This window comes from Urocitellus parryii, chromosome 6 (genome assembly GCF_045843805.1).
Source record: "Urocitellus parryii isolate mUroPar1 chromosome 6, mUroPar1.hap1, whole genome shotgun sequence".
Lineage (NCBI taxonomy): Eukaryota > Metazoa > Chordata > Mammalia > Rodentia > Sciuridae > Urocitellus > Urocitellus parryii.
In genome coordinates this window covers 57893235-57913656 of record NC_135536.1, presented here as the reverse complement: position 1 = coordinate 57913656, position 20422 = coordinate 57893235, and the positions used below count along the sequence as shown (strand labels likewise).

At 34.1% G+C, this 20422-nt stretch overlaps 1 protein-coding gene across 1 annotated transcript in view; it reads left to right on the top strand.

Moving 5' to 3' along the window:
• Mdga2 (MAM domain containing glycosylphosphatidylinositol anchor 2) overlaps positions 1–20422 on the top strand; it is a 772336-nt gene that overhangs the window by 334738 nt on the left and 417176 nt on the right. The window contains exon 2 of the mRNA XM_026391061.2: positions 10440–10579. Coding sequence (XP_026246846.2) covers positions 10440–10579 — 140 coding nt within the window. The remainder of the gene's footprint in view (positions 1–10439; positions 10580–20422) is intronic.

Here is a 20422-nt window from a genome sequence, read left to right as displayed (position 1 = left end):
CTAGGAGTAATTATGTACTTAGTTACTTTTTATATATTTCCTTGTTTGTTCAAAAAATTTCAGGGATGTGCCATTAATTAGAAATGTGTAATAGAAAAAAAAATAGGTTAAAGATATAAATATAAAATTAAATGAAAGCATCTCTTGCACCTGTTGTGTTATGAGTCAACCCTTAAATTTGCTTCTAAGGAATTTTAAGATGTTTTGTGATACAGTAATTTTTATATTATTTGCTTTGTTAATAAAATCTCACATTATTAATAACAATCATGACAATTCTTAGAAGAGTTATTTATTAACTTTTTTAGGAAAATGTGGAAAACATTTAAAATTAAGAACTGGGTTATGCCTCCATGGCCAGCCCCTGGGGTGTGAAGTGACAGATGTGAGAGGTGGCAGGTTTAAGAGTGCCTGGGAAGTGTCATGCAATGTGGAAACAAAGAGATACCTACAGGATGGATTTAAGAACTTTGTCCTCAGTAAAATGAAATCAAATTGTTTGAACAGGAATTTGAGGCTGTTTTTTTTGAAATTGTCAAAGACTAATATTAAAAAATTGAGAGTGGAGTGGTAATATTTACTGACAATTGCTTATGTTACACATCATGTGACTTAGACAAAGGTTTTTCTTTGAACTCTTATGGCGCCAAGCAGTTCAATAAAATTTCACTTTGCTTATCAGAATACACATAATTGGTAATACTTTTTTTCTACATTCTATTCTTATCAACTAAATCCCAAAGACCTAATATCTAAGACTTCATAAATGGGGAAGTAGCATGGTAAGATGAAAAAATAAAAACACATATCTCATAGTAAAAATCGTGAAAAGTAGAACAGTCAAACCAAGCTTTCCAACTCATGAACTTTAACTGGTGGGTGTTCTTGTTTTCGGATGCAGCAAAAAAAAAAAAAAAAAAAAAAAAGTGATTTTCAAGATTTGGGGGAGAACTAAGATCATTGAAGTACAGGCACTGCCATTCCTAAGCGTATTGCCACTCTAGTAACAAGTACCCTCACTTCATGAAAATTGCCCTTCTGCCGGGCCCACAGGGGAAAAGAGCCAGATGGGGTGGACATCATCACTGCCATCACTGCATTGATTCCTCTCTTCTGGGGTTTAAAAGAATTTGTCATACCCTGCTGAGGACCTTGTCCTCTTGGGGCCCACAGGCAGCAACAGTGATATGTAAGTGGAAAGAAGCAGTGGGGAAGTTGTCAGACCAGATCCTCAATAATTCTCTGTCTGCCTTTGCCACTCCAGGACAAGCAAATTGAAGTTTTCATTTTCGGCGTATTTTGTAGTAAATTTCATTTGTTTCTTGGTGAGCTAGGCTGGAAGGGAAAGAATAGCTTTCTATAAATCCCCGATTTGTGATTAAGGTTAGAACACATTGGTGACACTGATTTCATTCTGTTTAGTGTGCACTGAGGTTCTATAGTTATTTCTAAGAAAGATGCAAAGCTCTTAATTCTAGATAAGAATGAATATATTCAGATATGCATGTCAGAAGGGGGAAAAGATGTGGTCAGTACCTACCTGGGCCTTCAAGAGTCGTCAACTCACCAGGTTTGGTGACAATTCATAAGAGACAAAAAAAGATTTGGTTCAAGAAACCTTGGCTAGCTGATTGTGTGATATATGGTTTCTGACACTATCAAGAGGGAGCCGTTTCACAAGTTTGAGTAGGAAGGAGACCTGGTTATAGACGCAGGATTAAATGCTGCCCCCTCCCACAGTGCTGTAATAGCCTCTCTCTCTTTTACCAGGCATGTGTACAAGTTTCAAAAGCCTTAAAAATGCAACCCTAAAAGCAAGAGGAATACTCTCTTGTGTTTTTTTTTTTTTTTTCTAATCTAAAATGGACTGGTTATGTACAGACCTGATTCAGGCTTTATTTGAAGACACTTCAGGATGTGTCATAAAAATAGCAGGAACTTACAAATAGAATGTCACTTTCCTACCCAAGAGAGGGGAAGCTGAGTTCCCCCACATTATTTGCCTCCATGTCAGGGTACTCTGATTAGTGCACACAAGTTCTATTGAGCAAAATAGGAGCATAATGAAATATTTGATGGACTTTCAAATATCCCTCATCTTTAGGCCAACTATTTCTCCTGAGAAATACAGGAAAGAACACAGGCAAGGGTTTGGGAGGGAAACATCCAGGTAGAGATGATGACTAGAGGCCAAGTATGACTGTGTCAACCTTGATGGCCCAAGGTTCCTCTGTGACATGTTTTCAGAGTTGTCAAATACTGGACTTGAAAGGAATGTAGAGCCTTGCATTTCATGAAACCTTCATGTTTTTCCATCAATAAAACATATGGGACTCTGAAGTTTTAGCTTTAGATATTAATAAGTAACACTTTCACATGAAAACAAATAAAGGAGGTATTTATAATGAAATTTGAAGTTGCAAATGTGGAAACCTTCATGAAATAAAATTTTCAAAATGCACAGAGCTTTCATTCAAAAGGAATTATACCTGTCATTTCATGGAAGATAATTCAGGTTGTTATTTTATAATTTTGTATTCAATTTTCTATGAATAACTTGATTCAAGAATATTAGCAAAAAGAGCATTGTAAGAGTTTTTACACAAAAACATTGTTGCTTTTATCATTGTTTTAACATTACAATATAAATTGCATTTTTGTCTAATGCTAAAATTTAATGTACATAATTAAATTGTTACTGAATGCCACAATTTTCTCTTGAGGACAGGCTTTCTTCTTAAATAATATATATTGTATACAAACAGATGATGTCCTTTAAACTCTTGACAAGCCCTAACTTAAAATACTATGGTGGCTTTTGTTATTAGAGTCGAGTTGATGGCTGTCTTCTAAAACCAGGGACTTTACGGTTGAATTTCTTACCTTTACCTAAGACTTTGGAGAGTCTCTTGGGGTGACTCAATTTATTACAGTGCTGCTCAACATAGGCTGAAGAAATAATCAAGAGCATTCAAAACCTTTCATAATCAAAGCCTTTCCCCCAAAGTCATGCAGTGTAGTTATGATCTTCTTTTGATTAAATCCAGTTTAATCAATAGACTATTACTACTTTCATTTTATAGCTCATCAAATCAAAGATAAAAAAGCATTTCCTTCCAGAGTGTCCAGGAGAACACGTAGAGGAGTGTAGAGGTAAAATCACATTGATACTGAAATTGTAGCTATTTGAAAATGACCTATAGAAACAAACAAGGCAAGTGAGTTGAAGGCTGATTTCAAATGATCTGTATGTTGCTTGTCTACCAGGATATTGCCCTGTGGAGGATTATTGAAATGATGATTTTAGATTTTAATTCTATTTTAAGGAAATTATTAGAATGGACTTACATATTGAATACTTTGCTTTTGTGCATGTTTGAGTGTAGGTGCAAAGAATATATGGCAGTGGGTTGTAGGAATAATCTATATTGTTTTAAAGTATAGGGTAAAAGGACAATTTCGAAAGGTTTTTGCTTGGGATGCAAAGTCAGAAACACAAAGTCTGAAGGAGAGGTAAGAGATCAAAATAATGAAAAAATATAGCAGCTTGTGAAAGTGGTCTTCTATTTGCTTGCCCTATTCTGTTCCAAACATAAAATGATAGGGTAGAATTCAGACTGTTATGGCCTGGGGACTGCAAAGCAGGTGCTGACATGTGGCTAAGAAGGTGCACTGTAATTTCCTGTCTCTAGACTGTAAAGGAAAGTCAGGAGCAGGCTTGATAGAGCCAGCATAAATGCCATGGTTCTGTCTTTGTTCTTTAATATGAAAGAGATGAAGCATATGTGTATCCTGTGGGGATTTATTCTAATTGGCTATAATTGTACGGAAGAGATTAAATACTTTTGAGAGATTATTTTGTATGTGGTAAGGAGCCGGCAAAGTTGAATTGATAAAATAATAAACTAAGAGAAAGGGAAAGAAAAGAAAGAGAGTGGACTTTGAGGGAAATTAATTTTAAAAGAATGATGAAAGACATTAGAAAATAGTACATGGGCAAGAATTTACAGTTGTGTTGGGAGTACGAACATTATGGTCCACTTCTTATAAAAATTTAAGTAATTATTTTTATGCATTCCTGTGTTATGATATTATAGAAATATGATTTGTCTCCTCACCAATTGTTTTTTCATATGTGTAAACCTCAATATCGACTTTGCTTTTAGCTCTCAACTTGTTTTAATGTAAGATTTTTCTCCTCAAACCTCATTTATCTATCCCACTTCTCAATAGTCATGTCTCACTCAGATTCACCAGTGCTATCTAAATTGTCAAAGGCAATGACCTTTTGTCTGTGCTCCTCTTAAATGACAACTCCGTCAGAAGAGTTCTGCAGCCTCTTTTCATGCAACTTCTAAAATGCTGCATTTTCTTTGTTCTTCTTCTACTACCTCTCAGCCTTTGTAACCATATTAAGGCTCTTTCTTTGGCTTCTCTATTTAAGAATTCATATTCACTATAGTATTGTCATCACCCTCTTAATTTTTCACTCTAATGCTCTGCTGTAGAGATGTCATCTATGCTGTCACTTAAAAGCTCTAGATTTTTATGTCCCTCGATGACTTATTAGCCATTGATCAGCTCACCATCAGTATCCAAAACTGAATTCTTCACTTTCTCCCCCAAATCTTTATATTCTCCCTTTCTGGTTCTGAGTTCGTGCTAAGAGACCATGTAATATAACTAGGCTATGGAAAGGATGCCAGGCAATCATCAACAGTACAGGAATAACTGTGGAGCAGGTCTGTGTACACAACACTTAATTTAAAAGCCAGATTGGGAAATCACTGTGGAAATGAACAGGGGAGAGGACTCACATTGTTTATTAAATGAGGAAAGAGAAAATAAGAAGAGAGGTCATAGAAATAGTGTGCATATGTGTTATATTAGAAATTGAAATAAGCAGAAGATACCAATTATTGACAATGGTGATTAACTAAGTATGAAATGTTATAGGAAATGAGGTAAGTTTTATGAAAGATTATGACAACTTAAATTGATCAAAAAATGAAAGATGGGCTGGGGCAGTAGCTCAGTGGCAGAATGCTTGCCTACAGGTGTGAGGCACTGGGTTCCATCCTTAGCACCGCATAAAATGCTGAACAAATAAAGGCACGCTGTCCATGTACAATTATAAAAAAATTTTAAAGAAAGGCAAGTTTGATTAGTGTTGTGTTTGCTTTTATAAACAAAACTGAAAAATAGCTAAGAGAAAGGCGTAAGTAATACATGCTGTGTGTGACAGGAGGGGCAGTAAGGTGTGGATGACTTGCTCTGTCTCTCTAGACTCTCGACTGCAAGAAGGATGCTGGTGCACAGTGGTTTAGCAATCTCTCCAGGAGAGTTTCTAAGAGAGGGACCAGGGAACATTCGTCTCCCCACATTGTCCATCTCAGGAGCTCTGTTTCCTCCACCAAGAACATAAGTTACCTTGATCTACGGTAAAAGTCTAGCAGCCCTGCAGAGGTAACCTGAATTCCCAGAGAATAGGCACAGGAGGAATTTGAAAGATTTATTAAAGTACAAGGCTCTTTCTCAGAGCTCTCAGGGAGAGAAAACTCCTAAAACCAAAACAATTGCTGTCTAATAACAGCATACCCTTCAGGACATGTGCCTGTTACTTGAAAAAACTTCTCTTTTAAAACCTTTCTCATCCAAGTCCTCACTGTAACAAATGCCCCTGTGACTTGGGCTCGGGGTCCTTTTCCTCAAGCCTCTCCACACAAACTGCATGGTGCTTAAGTGGTATCTTCTACTAAAAAAAAAAAAAATCATCTTTGATTTAGTTAGCCAAGGCATCAAATTCAGTGTCACCTTGCCTCCTTCTCCCTCACCTCAACACTATTATGTCCTGTTTAAGCAGACTTCTAAAAGGCATCTTTTCTTCATGTCCACTGCCACATCTATGCAGTGTCTCTCCTCTGTCTGAAGACTACATGGCAAGTTGAGAGGGTAGTGCCAGTGTCAAGATGTGGACTATATTTCAATGTAGTTATTTCAAGAGCACAACAGACACTGTTATAGGTGTACATTAATTATACTGTTGGGGCTCTCTGGAACGTCCTCCTCCTTTTGTCCCCACACCATCTTTTCAATTGTAGGTTAAATGTCACTGAAGTTGCGTCTCCCAGGAAGGCTTAGTCCTCCTCTGCTTTGTCTTCTGTTAGAGTACCTCTTCTTTTCAGTTAAATATATTTTTTATTTTTAATAAATTGGACATATGCAATGGGCGTTAGCCTTTAGATGTCACAACTCATGACATTAATCTTTTGGATAGCCTTGGGCCTGTATAGCAGTTGCTCAATAAATGTATGCCTAAAAGTCTGTATATGACATAAAAGAATAAAAATGCTCCTAGTTCTTGCTGTTGGAGAATAATTTATTTGTGTTCTTTCTCCAACAGAATTTGGTTTGACTTTCAAAAGTGTATTCTAACAAGATAAAAGAGTGCCTCCCTTTTGCCCTTTTAGACTGACCTCTTGAACCCAAGGCCAACTTGCTCAAATTAAGGCAGCTGATATGATTAATGTTAGGAAAGTAATGAGATTTGGTTTACTTCAAGAAAATTTGGAAGAATATGAGTCTTATGCAATATTTTAACATTTTAATTCATTGCTAACTCTACAGGGCAAAGGGGAACATAACCCTTGGTCCAGTTTCAGGATGATAAATTGAGGATTTTTCTAACAAAGCAGAGGATAAAAGATGTCTTGCTTCTGCTATACTAAGGAAAATTGCATTTATATGTAAAGTTTAAGTAAATTCAGTGCCATGACAGTTGCTATTTTGCTAAAAGAAGAGATTTGTATCATTATACTGTTAGTGGCATTTGCTAAGACAGAAATTTTAAATTAATTATTAAATACCTATTCTATGCTGTGAGTAATATGATTTGAGACAGGTGTCAAATATGATGCTTATCCTGGCACTGAAGTGCTTAATATCTACTTAGAATGTTTAGAAAAAGGAGGCAATACATGTCTCCTGGAAAAAACAGGGCAGGAAAGTAATTGTTAATAATTCAAGTAGGTGTGAAGAACATAGAATCAGTCTAGGAATTCTAGAAGTAGGGCATCATGAAGAGAAGCACTTAAAATCTTAGTGTTCCTTATGTTCTCGTGGATGATACACTGATATAACAGAAAAATGGGATTTTAGGCTGAATAGTCAATAAGGGGACCCTTTACAGAGGACTCATTTGCCACCCAGGAAAAGGGAATGGGACACTTTAATGAATCAGGGGGAGGTAGTATAGGTTCTTAGGCAAGAAATCTGATGAAAATAGAAATATCAAAGTAATATTTAATAGTTGTAAGATGTTATGGATTTGGAAGGGTCTGGAGGTGGGCCAGTGAATTGGGACAATGTTATATGAGTTTGGAGAAATTTTACTAGCTATATTGTTGACCTAGTTTTTGTAATCTATTTTGTTTACAGTTTCTCAATTTTTTATTACTCCTCTACTCTAGGTTTAGTTGGGGAGTTACTAAAAGTCCTCATTTAACTATGACAGATGTAGTTTCAGTAGCTACCATGAAGGAAGGAAAGAATGAAGCACTGTCTTTTGTCCATTTAGGCTACAGATAGCCAGGCCACTGGAAGTTCTCGAGTTTTCCTTCTCTCACCTGGAAATAAGACAGTGAACAGAATGAGCTCTCAGGCCCTTTCAGGTCTACTTTCTTAAGATAAGTGTTCATCTTATTATTGAGCATCTTAAGTGTGTTATTTTGATGCATACCAAGAAGAGTATTTATTGGAAACTAAATTTGGTGAAATATTCCACCCTCTTATAGGATAGGTGGTAGGATCTTGATGACTATAGTACATAGGCAATTACCTTTTCCAAGAATGTGTTAAAATATAGAAGAAAATAGCAGAAAATTAACCCTTGTAAATGTCACAATTTGCCTACTGTATAATTTAAATAGTTTAAATAAAGCTACTTATTTGCATAATGATGCATTTGAAAGATATATCTTAAAATAACAATACTATGCATTTATTTGATATTAAAACAAAAATAACAAGTATAAATTAGTCTGGGAAAGATGTCATGTAACAGTATAATTAGGTATACTAATAAACATGAGCTATCACTTATTAAGCTAAATTTAGCATTAAAGTTTATTTCAAGGTAGAGAGCTATATTTTCTATTTGACTTTTTTTCCTATTTTTATTTTACAAGCATTTATTCATTGTCATTAGTTTGTTAACTTACTATTATCTGTACATGATTATATAAGACAGATGTCTTAAAATAATTACGTTTTTAGAATGACTTATCTAAATTGAAGTCTAAATTTGATCACCGTTGGAAATGATTTGTAGGAAACACTTTGTCAAACATCAGAGCACTAGAGAAACACCAAAGATAAGAATTTCTAATGCCATAAAACCTAACAAACTATTACAATGTCTAGACAGAGTCCAAAACATGGTAAATAGTTTTTGATAAATTAGTTTTATAAATCAAACTAAACATTTGATTTGTATAAGTGTCATTTAATTTTCAAACCAATGAAATGATGTATGGCATGAGTTTTAGTTATTTAAAAGACAAAGGAGAAAGGACTTTTTAGCCCTTGGACTTTTTTCCTTGATTCAACAAATATTTAAAAGACCCAGAAAAAAAAAAGATTTTTATTCATCTATTCTGTGAAACAGTGTCATTGTAATCACTGGTGAGTTTGGTAAAAATGCAGATTCTGGGAGTTTTCTGTGGATACATATAGTCTCTGTATTAATATCTGAGTTTGGGGGTGTTTATTGTGCATATAAAACATACTTTTCTTGGTGCTTTTTTCCTTACCCCTCTTGCAAAATATTTATCTCATTTGATAATTGGTATTGGAGAGCAAAGTCCTGAATTTTAAGATTGAAGAACAGGACTGTTCTCAGGTGTATAGAAAGAAATAGAGATGCCAGTTGTTTCATTATATATTAATGGGCTTTTCCATCTTCATTTCTGCTTGATATTAAGAAAGATTACAAAAATACATCGTTTAAAATTATCCAATTGTATGGGTGGTCTATGCATTTATGCTATATAAAGCAAAGAATTACATATTGGAAAATATTGTTTTACTTTAAAAACACATTTTCCCAGAAGGGATTTTCCCATAATTTGACCTTAAAATCTTTTTTTTCCCTTCACAGACATTAAATTCATTTTCAAACTCTATAGGATTCATAATCTTCGTAATGCTAAATAAAAATTCCAAATATTCCAGCATTAATTTTCAAGAAAGTGAAGCAACTGTTAAGAATATTGCTTGTTAGCCAGTTGTAGTGGTGCACTCCTGTAATCTCAGTGGCTCTGGAGGCTGAGGCCGGAGGACCTCAAGTTCAAAGCCAGGCTAGGTAACAGTGAGGAGCTAAGCAACTCAGTGAGACCCTCTCTGTATATAAAAATACAAAATAGGGCTGGGGATGTGGCTCAGTGGTTGAGTTCCCCTGAGTTCAAACCAAAAAGAATACTTCTTTTTAGGCTCAATATTTTTTCCCAGTAAATCCTTGACATCACTATCCTTTACATTTACATATAGTCATTAAAATTTCCTTTGGCAAAAATATCTGTTTCTCTTCTACCCCTAAATGCATTGCAAACAAAAATGCAGTGATCATAAATGGAGATGGTCTCCACTCTGCAGTAGTAGCTGTCATCATCTACTTTGTTGCAGGGAACATGTCTTAAAGCTAAGCGTTTCTCATGACCTATGTGAGTTTGCATGTTGAGTGCTTGTCAAGTTTTATTAGACCTGGAGTGCTGAAATAGAAAAAAAAATTATGTTTATGAATTTAGACAGCTTCATGAGAACCAAGGTTCTCTTGAATCAGAATTTTAGACTTAGGCATCAATGATTTACTGCCTTCTTTAATGTCTTAATTCAGTGATAATCATTTGTTCACATCAACAGGGGTCTGTAATTATCATAAAGTAAGTTGGTGTTCAGTTCTTATTTTTGGCTTCTTACTTGCCTCAAAGGACTCATATAATTAATTGATGAATGCCAATGTCTTTAATTCAAATTCCTTCCCCCCTCCTAATTGTCTTCTCTTTTTTTGCACTACCTATTTTGCACTAGTGTTCCTTAGTATAGTAAAGCTTGTATTTCATAAAGGAAGAAGCTTCATATGTTCTAACAATCTAATTTTACCATGTGGCTTTGTAATGCACAGTGATTTCCATAGGCATCAATTTCTCCCACCTTTCTATTCCCCTTTACCATTTTCAGAATGTGTTGGTGACTGTTAGATAAATTTGAAACTTTCTATCTAACAAATTCTTTAATCCCTGGGGAAACTCAAAGTATTAAGAGTGATGAATCTGACTATGGTGAAGTCTAGTAAGAATTGCTCTTACAATCAAGATGATTCAAGGGAAGACAATTTACTTAGCTTTTTATGTATCTTGTCTCTTTTCTTCCTGACTCGACAGCTCCCCCAACGGTTCGTATTGTGCACTCAGGCTTGGCCTGTAACATTGAGGAGGAGCGCTACTCTGAAAGGGTCTACACTATCCGGGAAGGAGAAACGCTGGAATTGACTTGTCTGGTCACAGGACATCCACGTCCACAGGTGAGTCCCGAACTGTGACATTGGAGAAAATTCTATGACCTTTATTGGAAGTCAAAAAGTATATATTTTAGAAAGTTAGGTACATCTGTGTGTGGGTGGGTATGTGTGTGTGTGTGTGTGCGTGTATGCATACTTGAGTGTAACTCAAGTGCAAGTTCATGTGCAATACAGAAAAGAGTGGTCATCTCTTAACATCGAAACAAGTATTCATGTGCATGAAACAAAACAAGAAATCTTTTTTCTATATTGTGATAAATTTAAAAGACACATCTAAGGAAGCTGTTAAAAAGACAACTACAAAAATAACTCCACACAATAACAATTCATATGGCAATGAGCTTATTTTAGAATGTGGAACATGATTTCATGATGACATAATTGCAACCAAGGAGGCATTTGTTCTGAAGAATGTGATGCATGAGGTCACATGTACCTTCCTTATTCCTAGTCATTATATTCATAGAGAACTTTTAAAAAAATAAATGTTTGCAGGTGCTATGTGCATTCAGGCTTTCAGAGTCATCATCTTCGTGCTTCCTAAAACCAATTTAATAGCAGGCACAAAAATTGAGACCTTCAAAGGGTACTAAAATTACCAGTAATATGCAAATAAAAAACTTGCAGGAGCAAAAGAAAGGGCTACATATGATGTAATGTATTTAGGTTACATATTTGTGTATAATGAAGAAATCTAATTTAAATAAAGAATATTCAGGATGTTTTACTCATTAATTAACAATTCTTATCATTACAGCTTTAACCTGAAAAGTTGAACATTCACATTGACAATCAACTATAGCAGGGGAAAAATTCTCAATTAGTAAAATTAAAGGAAAAACAAAAAACACAGCTGTAGGAGGAAAATGAAGAACAATGTGGGAATTTCACAAACCACCATTTTAACTTTTCTTTTGCTTCTTGCATACTCAAATCTTAATTTTTAAGGATCTTTTGATCCTATTGTATTGACCCTGGAAAACAAATGAAAGAAAGCATATTATTCTTCACAGAATGAAACAATATATAGATAGATATAGAGGTCCACAGACGGACAGAGAAGGTCATGGTTCAAATGGAAATGGCAAAATACATTTTTATAAAATTAATCCTGTTGGTAAACTGGAAAGTGGTAAATCTAAAAATTATTTTAAAAAATCAAAACTCACAAGAACTAAAATTATAAATGATAATATTTGCTACTAACAGAAAATGAGTTAAAAAACGGCATTCTCTTAATAAAATTAGATTCTACAAAACTTGACCTGATATAATCAAAGTTGGTAGGAAAAAAAGACTCTGTAATAAAACACACAAAGACAAAAGCAAAAATTATTAAAATTGATACAAAGAAATTGATAAGTAAAGCAGTTTGTCTAAATATGTATATAGAAACAATTGAGTCCAGTGAAAATAATTTTATTAAAATTAAGAAAAATTATAGAATTAACTTGAATATTAGCTCAGAGAAAATTCAGTAGTCCTATAATTTATCATTATTTAAAATTTGAAGACATAAAAATTCTAAAAGAAAAATTTGGAATAAAATAGGAGAGTCCAAATTAAAGAAGCCACAAGGAGCTTTATAATAGGCAGTTTACAAGAGAAGACTCACTGAAACTCCCGTTATCCCCAATATTCTCACACTGAATTTGCGAAACCTGCTCCTTTAAATCCCAAATTTTACTTTTTTTTAAAAAAAAATTAATTTTTAGCTGTAGTTGGACACAATATCTTTATTTTATTTATTTATTTTTATGTGGTGCTGAGGATCGAACCCAGGGCCCTCACACATACTACGCGAGTGCTCTACCGCTGAGCCACAATCCCAACCCTAAAAATTTGACTTTTTATCTAACTTTTCCCATGACTTTCTCTCTCTTCATTTTGATTCCTTCTTAGTATCAGAATTTTCTTATTTTCTCTATCAACACTCACAATCAGGAGTACTATCTTTGATCTCCAGATGATCCAAAATAAGTTCTGGAACAGAAGAATAGATCATTATTTTTTTTTCTTATGCATTTTCATTTGGGGAACTATTTCAATGTGTTTTGATCCTAAGAAATACATAGTGCTTCAGTATCATTATTTTTTTTTTCATTCCTAGAAGTAATTCTGGTGTTTGCAGGTAAATCTGTTTCAGCTTATATTGCCTGTTTGAAAAATTAACTGGGCCTCTTCTCAGTTAAAAAACTGTGTAAAAAAGGATGACAGCACAGCTGAGGCTTGGCATCCTGGCCCAAGACTAAAGGGCATGCTTTTGGCAGCTGCTCCTGAGGATGATTTTTCCTGGCTGATACCATGAAGCTTTATGACTTGTTTACTTTTCTAATCTGAGTGTGATAAAACTTGGAAACACTGTACAAGGGAGAAGTTTCACCTCTCCTCATCACAGTATTTCTCCATCTGCAGCCTATTCGTATGGCCATGAGAGTCACAGAGATTGTCTACTTCTAGAACTATTCTATGGCAACATTTCTTTCTAGGCTCTTTAGATTCTTCTTTCAAAAATATGTTGTTTGGTTATGGGCAGTGCCTGAGGGTTTGATGTATTGAAGGGATAGAAGTGTAAAGTCCGTGTAATAAAGTGGTTAAGAGCATGATGTGGGAATCAGCCTACCTGCACATAACCTTGGGTTCCCGACAACCAACAGTGTGTATGACCTTAATGTCTCTGCTCTCTGTGCCTGTTTTCTTACCTGGATAATAGGAATTCTAACTATCTCAGAATAATTTTGATGAAAATTTATATTATAAATATATGTATATACATAGGTAGAGTCTTATTACATTTGAGAAAATAAATTACATTTTGTTGTAATTTAAATTTGAACTGTTTAATCACTAGTCCCTTTGATCATTTTCACATGTTTATCAATCATTCTTACATATTTGTTTATTGGTTTTTCATATTTTCTATTTTTCCCTAGTGTGCTGATTGTCTTTGTTTAGACTCTGAAGACTTTTATATACCACATAAATAAATTTAATTGCTGAGAAATATGTTGCAAGTTTTACTTGACAGGGTGCTGTCTTTAACACTGGTTATGCTATTTTTGTTCAAGGCTTAGTTTTTACTAGTTGTCTACTATTTATTGTACCTGAACCCTAGTAAATGTTTGATTTTTGCATAATAAATAGGCAAGGCCATCTTTCAATTTTATAACACAATCACAATGAGTCATTTGATTACTATATAAATATGATCTTGACTAGCAAGACTTTTGTAGTCATTAAAGTTTTTATTCTTGTTAATCTTCTATACAGATTCCAAAATGATAATCTTACCAGTAATAAAAATCTTAGCAAACCCTGGTAGCCAATTCTTTATTTTGAAATTATTGGTGCTACCTGTGTATTGTTCTTTGCAAGTATTTTATATGCCTTTGTATATATTTCCATATTATTTTTCAGATTCAGTCTATTAAAATTTATTTTAAAATTCTAATATATTCATATGAAAAATACACAAACTAGATTTTGGGTTTATGGCTAAATAACTCAGGAAAAAATCAGATTCCACTATTTATCAGAAATTATCAAATAATATATGTACTTTTTATTGTGGATTATTGAACTCAGTATAGCTTACTTTTTTCATCTGTAATATATATGTGTGAACTGGATATGTCTATCAGCATGTGAGAAAATCTCCAACTAAACTAAATATATTTTTAAAAATTAATATTTAGATATAATATGGGACGAGTTTAGGATAAACATTCAGAAATTTATTGTCTAATATTCCACATCAATAGCTTACTTTCACAATCTCCCCCTCACCGTGTGTTCACATGCGAGCATGCGTGAGCGTGCACACACACACCCACACACACACTCTTTCTTCTATATATAAGACAGATATTTACTAAATTTATGCTAACATGGGTAAATGTAATCATCACAGCTTGTTTAGGAGAAAGCACTTATTGTTTTTTGCTGCTTGATATTGTAACTTCAAATAATTTTGTTTCCATTGATTTTAGTTTAGTATAAAGTTATTTTTTTAAAAAAAATCAACACATTTATATACTCAAAAAATTGTAATGTGTTTTACTCTCAATGCATCAAAATTAATCAAGAATTTAAAAAATTTAATTAAAATACTAACAAATACAAAGTCATTTTTGTTTCTCAGGAGATCTAAGCCTATTACTCTTTTTCAAGAATTCATCCTTTGTTGAATTCTGTGTATACCCTTTGTGTCTGAAAGAGACATCACACATTCTAGAAACTTTCTCAAAAAAGTATCAGCACTATGTACTTAATAACATAATACATATAGATTATTTAACTGAGTACATATAATGTAAATGCTTTATAAATAATAAGCATATTTCTGATTAAGTTATAGACACAAAATATTAGCTTCTTTTGTAAACTCTGTAATTCTAAGCTACTACTGTCTTCAGTATACAATTACAGTTAACCAATAGAGTAGATGGAGTATTCCCCCTTATAATTTTGGAGTTAGCTGGGACCATATACAAATAGATTTAGGCTGAAAAATTATAGGTCCAGATTTCAGTGGTGTTTGGCCAGAAGGATTTAATATGAAAGCATTCTTACTTGACTTGGGCTTAATTATTCATGAGACTACCTGGAGTCAGTTTTAATATGCTGCTTTGATATTTTTTGACATTCAGACATCATGATGAGTTACATTAAGTAAGGTAGAGATACAGGAACTGCTTTCATAAAATATGAAAAGTACTCAGAAAGCTCAGAGAGGTGGGGATGTTAACATAAATTTATTATATAGGAGTTATTTTTTAGCAAGTTCCCAAAAGATATTCACTCTGAGAAATGCACTGACCAGATGCACACTGGCATCTTTTAGAAGCTCAGAGATTACTGTTGACTACAGAAAAGATCTGCAACAGGAAATTCTGCCATGGAAATAGGATCTTTAAAATCAAGATTATAGAATTCTAAAATGGCAGAATGTGGTAGTAGCACTTCACCAACATTCTCCATGCAGATATAAATGAGCAGAAATGTCAAAGTAGTAGCCAGAATGCTTTTATCAATAGGATTTTATGGTAATGGATAATAGATTATGATGACTTTCAAAGTGAAATTTGGGAGTAGCTGGGTAGAACGGTGCTTGGATCATATAAGCAGACAAAAATGTTACCTTGCAGAGGTTGGTGTTTTCCAACACAATGGAAAATCATGGCCATTAATCAAATTTCAAAATCTAAACTAGTTCATCAGGCCAATATTCATTGGTTAAAGGGGAAGCCAGGTTTAGAGGAAAGGTCTAGCAATATCAACAAAATTTACACAAAATAGTGATTTCTTCCCCAAAAGTTTCTGTGGTCATTTTTCATAGCAGTTTACATGAAAGAAAAATATCAAGACTTTTGAAGATTTTTAAGGTACAGAGTTAGAGCTAGTGTTGAAATCAAAGGGCTTATGGTATTGTGTGGTTAGAATGGGAATTTATACAAAGCAGGTTACACATGGAGTACTAGCCCAAATAAGGTGTCCCACGGTTATTTATCCCAGACTCTCAGTCCTGATAGGGATGGACATACTGAGCAATTGGCAGGATCCTTACACTGGTTTATTTGACCTTTGGAATAATTCATAATCTTTCTGTTAGGAAAGACCAAGTAGAATTCCATAGAATTATACATCCCAAACAAATATATTAAATCATTAGTGATGCTACATCATAGGGGAAATACCAGATTATATGCTACCATCAAAGACTTGACAGTGAAGAGTTAATAGTCTTTATCATGTACCATTTTATATGTGAGATACCTAAAAAGTCAATTGGGTCATGACATGTGATGGTAAACTATGGTAGACCACTGGACCAAACAGCTGGACCAGATATGATAACTTCACTGAAACCAATCAGCATGCCTCTATTCCTCCCTGGTATCCTACTAATATTTGGGGAAAATGTGTGCTTTTCAATTATAATCAAGAAAGGAAATTAAAATATTGCTTTTATGTAGGACAGATAGTAATACATATGTGTGAGTCTGCCCTAATCAATTTAACTCTCATTCTCTGTAATTTTAAAATGCACAGAGAATTTTATTATCTTGGTAATTGTTTTAGTTGGGTTTTCATTAGGGTGACAAAAAGACCCAACAAGAACAACTTAGAAAAGGGAAAGTTTATTTGGGGCTCATGGTTTCTCAGGTCTCATTCCATAGAAGGCCAGGGTGAGGCACCACATCATGGGGGAAAGATCCAGTGGAGGAAAGCTACTTAGCTCATGGTGGGGTCAGAAAGCAGGAGAGAAGAGGGGAAGAGGTCATAGAGAAGATGCACAGTTCCAGGGAATGCCCCCACTGACCCACCTTCTCCAAAGTTACCCCCTTGTCAGTCCATTCAAACTAGGATGGACTGATTAGGTTGTAGTTATCATAATGTAATCTTTTTACCTGTAAATATTCCTTTATTAGTAGGAACTTCTGGGGGACATCTCACATCCACACCATTACAATAATATGCAGAACACTATACTTGTCTATGATATTTATAAAATCATGGCACGTTTTAACTTGTGAATAGGAGTTAGTATGTGCTTTGGATGCCTCAGTAAGATATGTAGATGCAGAGAGTGATAGAAGTTGATGTTCTTCATAAGCCCTACCACTGTGGATTAGATCCAGCATAATATAGGCCTTTTTGGATTCTAGAGGCTGCCTATACTACATTTAGAATATTCTTCCAAGGGACTCAGCCAATTAACTGTAAAGGATATCAGTTTCCAGTGTAGCTCAGAGGAAGAGAGGACTCTGAGTACCAACTTCCTTGCTGCTCAGGCAACATGATCTATCACATTTGATGTTGAATATGGATGCTCTATGGATTCTTTGTTCAATCCTATGAGGAGAATCACAGCACAGAACTTTACATTTTTGAAGTGATACTGAACTTTCTAAGCAGAGCACTAATTACTGTTTAAAAAACAGCTCTTTAGTAAACAGAGAGTAGGATCCAGTTGCTATATATTCCTTTCTTTTGTTCCAAGATCAGGTAGTTCTGGGACACATTCTACATGACTTCTCAATGGGTTTCAGTAGAATGGAGCCCCATTCACTCTCAGCAATGACCTACACTTATATTAGTCTTTCTTCCTCCCCTGTGTTCCTGTTCCCAATCCCCTGCTTTGTTTCTCTGGGATTAGTTCCCAAAATAAACTTTCTACTTGTAATGTCTTGACTTACATTTCCTTCTCTGAGGCAGGATAAAAGTATATCTGGATCCATACTTAATAAGGAGTGTAGCTATGTACCTGACCTTAGTGTCTTCCTTGCTGCACATCTTGTCCTCTTTAGCTGTGATCCTAAAGTATTGTACTAATATTTTTTTCCTTTACACTTTGTAAAGGAGAGCCACAAATTATTAGCTAAATTTTGCTTTAATTTCTTGACTTTTACCTTACATAATTAGCAAGAGTATATGTCTTAGTCCACTTGAATATTAAAACAAAATACCATAAGCTGGGGGATTTATAAACAACATGCATTTATTCCTTCCAGTTCTGGAGGCTAACAAGTCCAAGAGCAAGGTGCCTGCATATCTGATATACTGTGGATGGTCTCTAACCTCACATAGAGGAAGCAGCAAACAAGCCCTCTGGGGTCTCATTTTATAACAGCAGTAATCCCATTCACAAGGACACAACCCTCATGACCTAATTATTCAAAGTTCCCATCCATTATACTGTCACCATGGGGGTTAGGATTTCAAGGTATGCTTTTGGGAAGAACATCAATATTCAGAGTCTTGCAAGATAGTCTATGGATTTCCAATTTTTTTCCCTCAGCTCTTAAAGATATATCTTTACTTGAATTAAATCTAAGTACTGAAAGGTTACAACTTTGTGCATAAGGAATTTTGTGAGAGAGGGATTTATGATATAAATTATGGACTCAGGATTTGTTTGGGTGTGACAACTTTGCCTCTTACAATCTCGCAGAATCGCATCTTTTTAGAGATCACAAAATGAGTGTCAAAATAGAAAATCAAAATAATTAGAAATACAACTTGAATGGAATTTTGAAATTAGATGCCTCCTTTAAAATCTATAATTTTAGTGAAATATATTGTTGGTATGAGTAATAAGATCATAACCATGGTTTTGCCAAAGCAGCTGACATAAAATAAAATGATTAAAGATTATCTTGGTCTTTGAAGAAGAAAATACTGCCTATCAATATATAATTAAGATACTCTTGATTGTACACTTCATAGCTATAGATGATTAATTTATTAATTCTTTAATGGAGATGTTCTGATTACATAGGCATTGATTAATTGTATTTTGTATCTTTACTATTAGAACAATACTCTAATAGTAAAATACTAAAATACTCTGACATAATTAAAATATATTTACTTAACTGGGTAGATTGGTAAAAGTAGACATCCAACAGCATAATTTTGTCCTTACATTTTTAATCTTTTTTGCTTAATAGTTATTGAGCTGTCAACAAAACCTTAATATACCAATCCTAACAAAGCCTGAAGTGAATTTTTTAATGATGGAACATCAAGTTAATTGGTAAATTTTTATGATTCTGATGTTATGTGTATGCTCTCAGTGTGTGTGTATGTTTGTGAGTGTGTCTGTATGTGTGTGTGTGTGTGTGTGGGGAGAGAGAGAGAGAGAGAGAGAGAGAGAGAGAGAGTGTGTGTGTGTGTGTGTGTGTGTGTGTGTGTGTGTGAGACTATGTGTGAGTCCAGAAATCAGTAATTGTAAATGATTTTTTATGGTTAAATCCATTTCTAAAAACTAGCAATATGAATATAGTAGTGGTCTATTTGAATCAACTTTATCATTTTCACTTTTGGTTTAGTACATTAAATGTGTCAATTAAAACAATTATATTTACTTGAAATTTCATATCCCATAATGTAATGGAACAATCCTTGGAATGACTTTAAAATATAATGGTGTGAAATTTAGGTTTAACAGTTTCTTACAATTATAGACAATCCTATCTGTTCACTTACATGCCCAAGAACGTGCTGTCAGTGTAATTAATAATCTATAACTGTACTGGTTGTAAACATGACACATTTATTTTAAATTAGTCTTATCACAGCTTTTCTTGAAATGCTCAGAGATGCTTCAAACAAAATCAATCAGAAATAAAAATCTTTCTATGATCTGAAAAAGTTAACTTATGCTCCATAATGGATATGCGAGTATTTTCAGGACTGAAAAATGATAAAACAGTTATTAAGAATGACTCTATCAATTCAGTTTTAGAAATTCTTAATCTTCTGATCTAAGTGCCAAAATCTTGACAAAAAACTAAAAACATTTATTTACCTGACAGTTTTATCTTTTTCCATCAGCAAACATTGATTTCTTTCCTTTTCTGCTTCTTATGGTACATGAGAAAACATTATCCTGTACAACCTGGACCCTTTTTTACTTAACTTGCCTATGGCAAAAATCATTAAATGATTTGGATAGGTTTGAGCAGGGCAAAATCCTAGTTAATTAGTACCTTCTCTGTTGGGTGTCATAAAATTCTATATTCTTTAACTTGTAGGCATTCAGGTTTGCAGTACTGTAGCAGATAAAAGTGATCTTTTGCATTGACAACATGTAGAAACAGAGCAACTGATCTTTTTGGATAACTCTTTGCAGAGTTATAGCCAGTTGAGCTTACAGATTATTTTCGAGTTTTTTGAAATAGCACAGAAGAATTTATTTGTTACTATGTAAATATAAACATATTTAATCATGTATAAAATCTTCATCAGCCAACATGCAATACTAGTCTGTCTTGTTCTCTAATTAAAAATCATATAAGTACCTAAATTACATCATTGCATACACACTAGTTTTCTAAGACT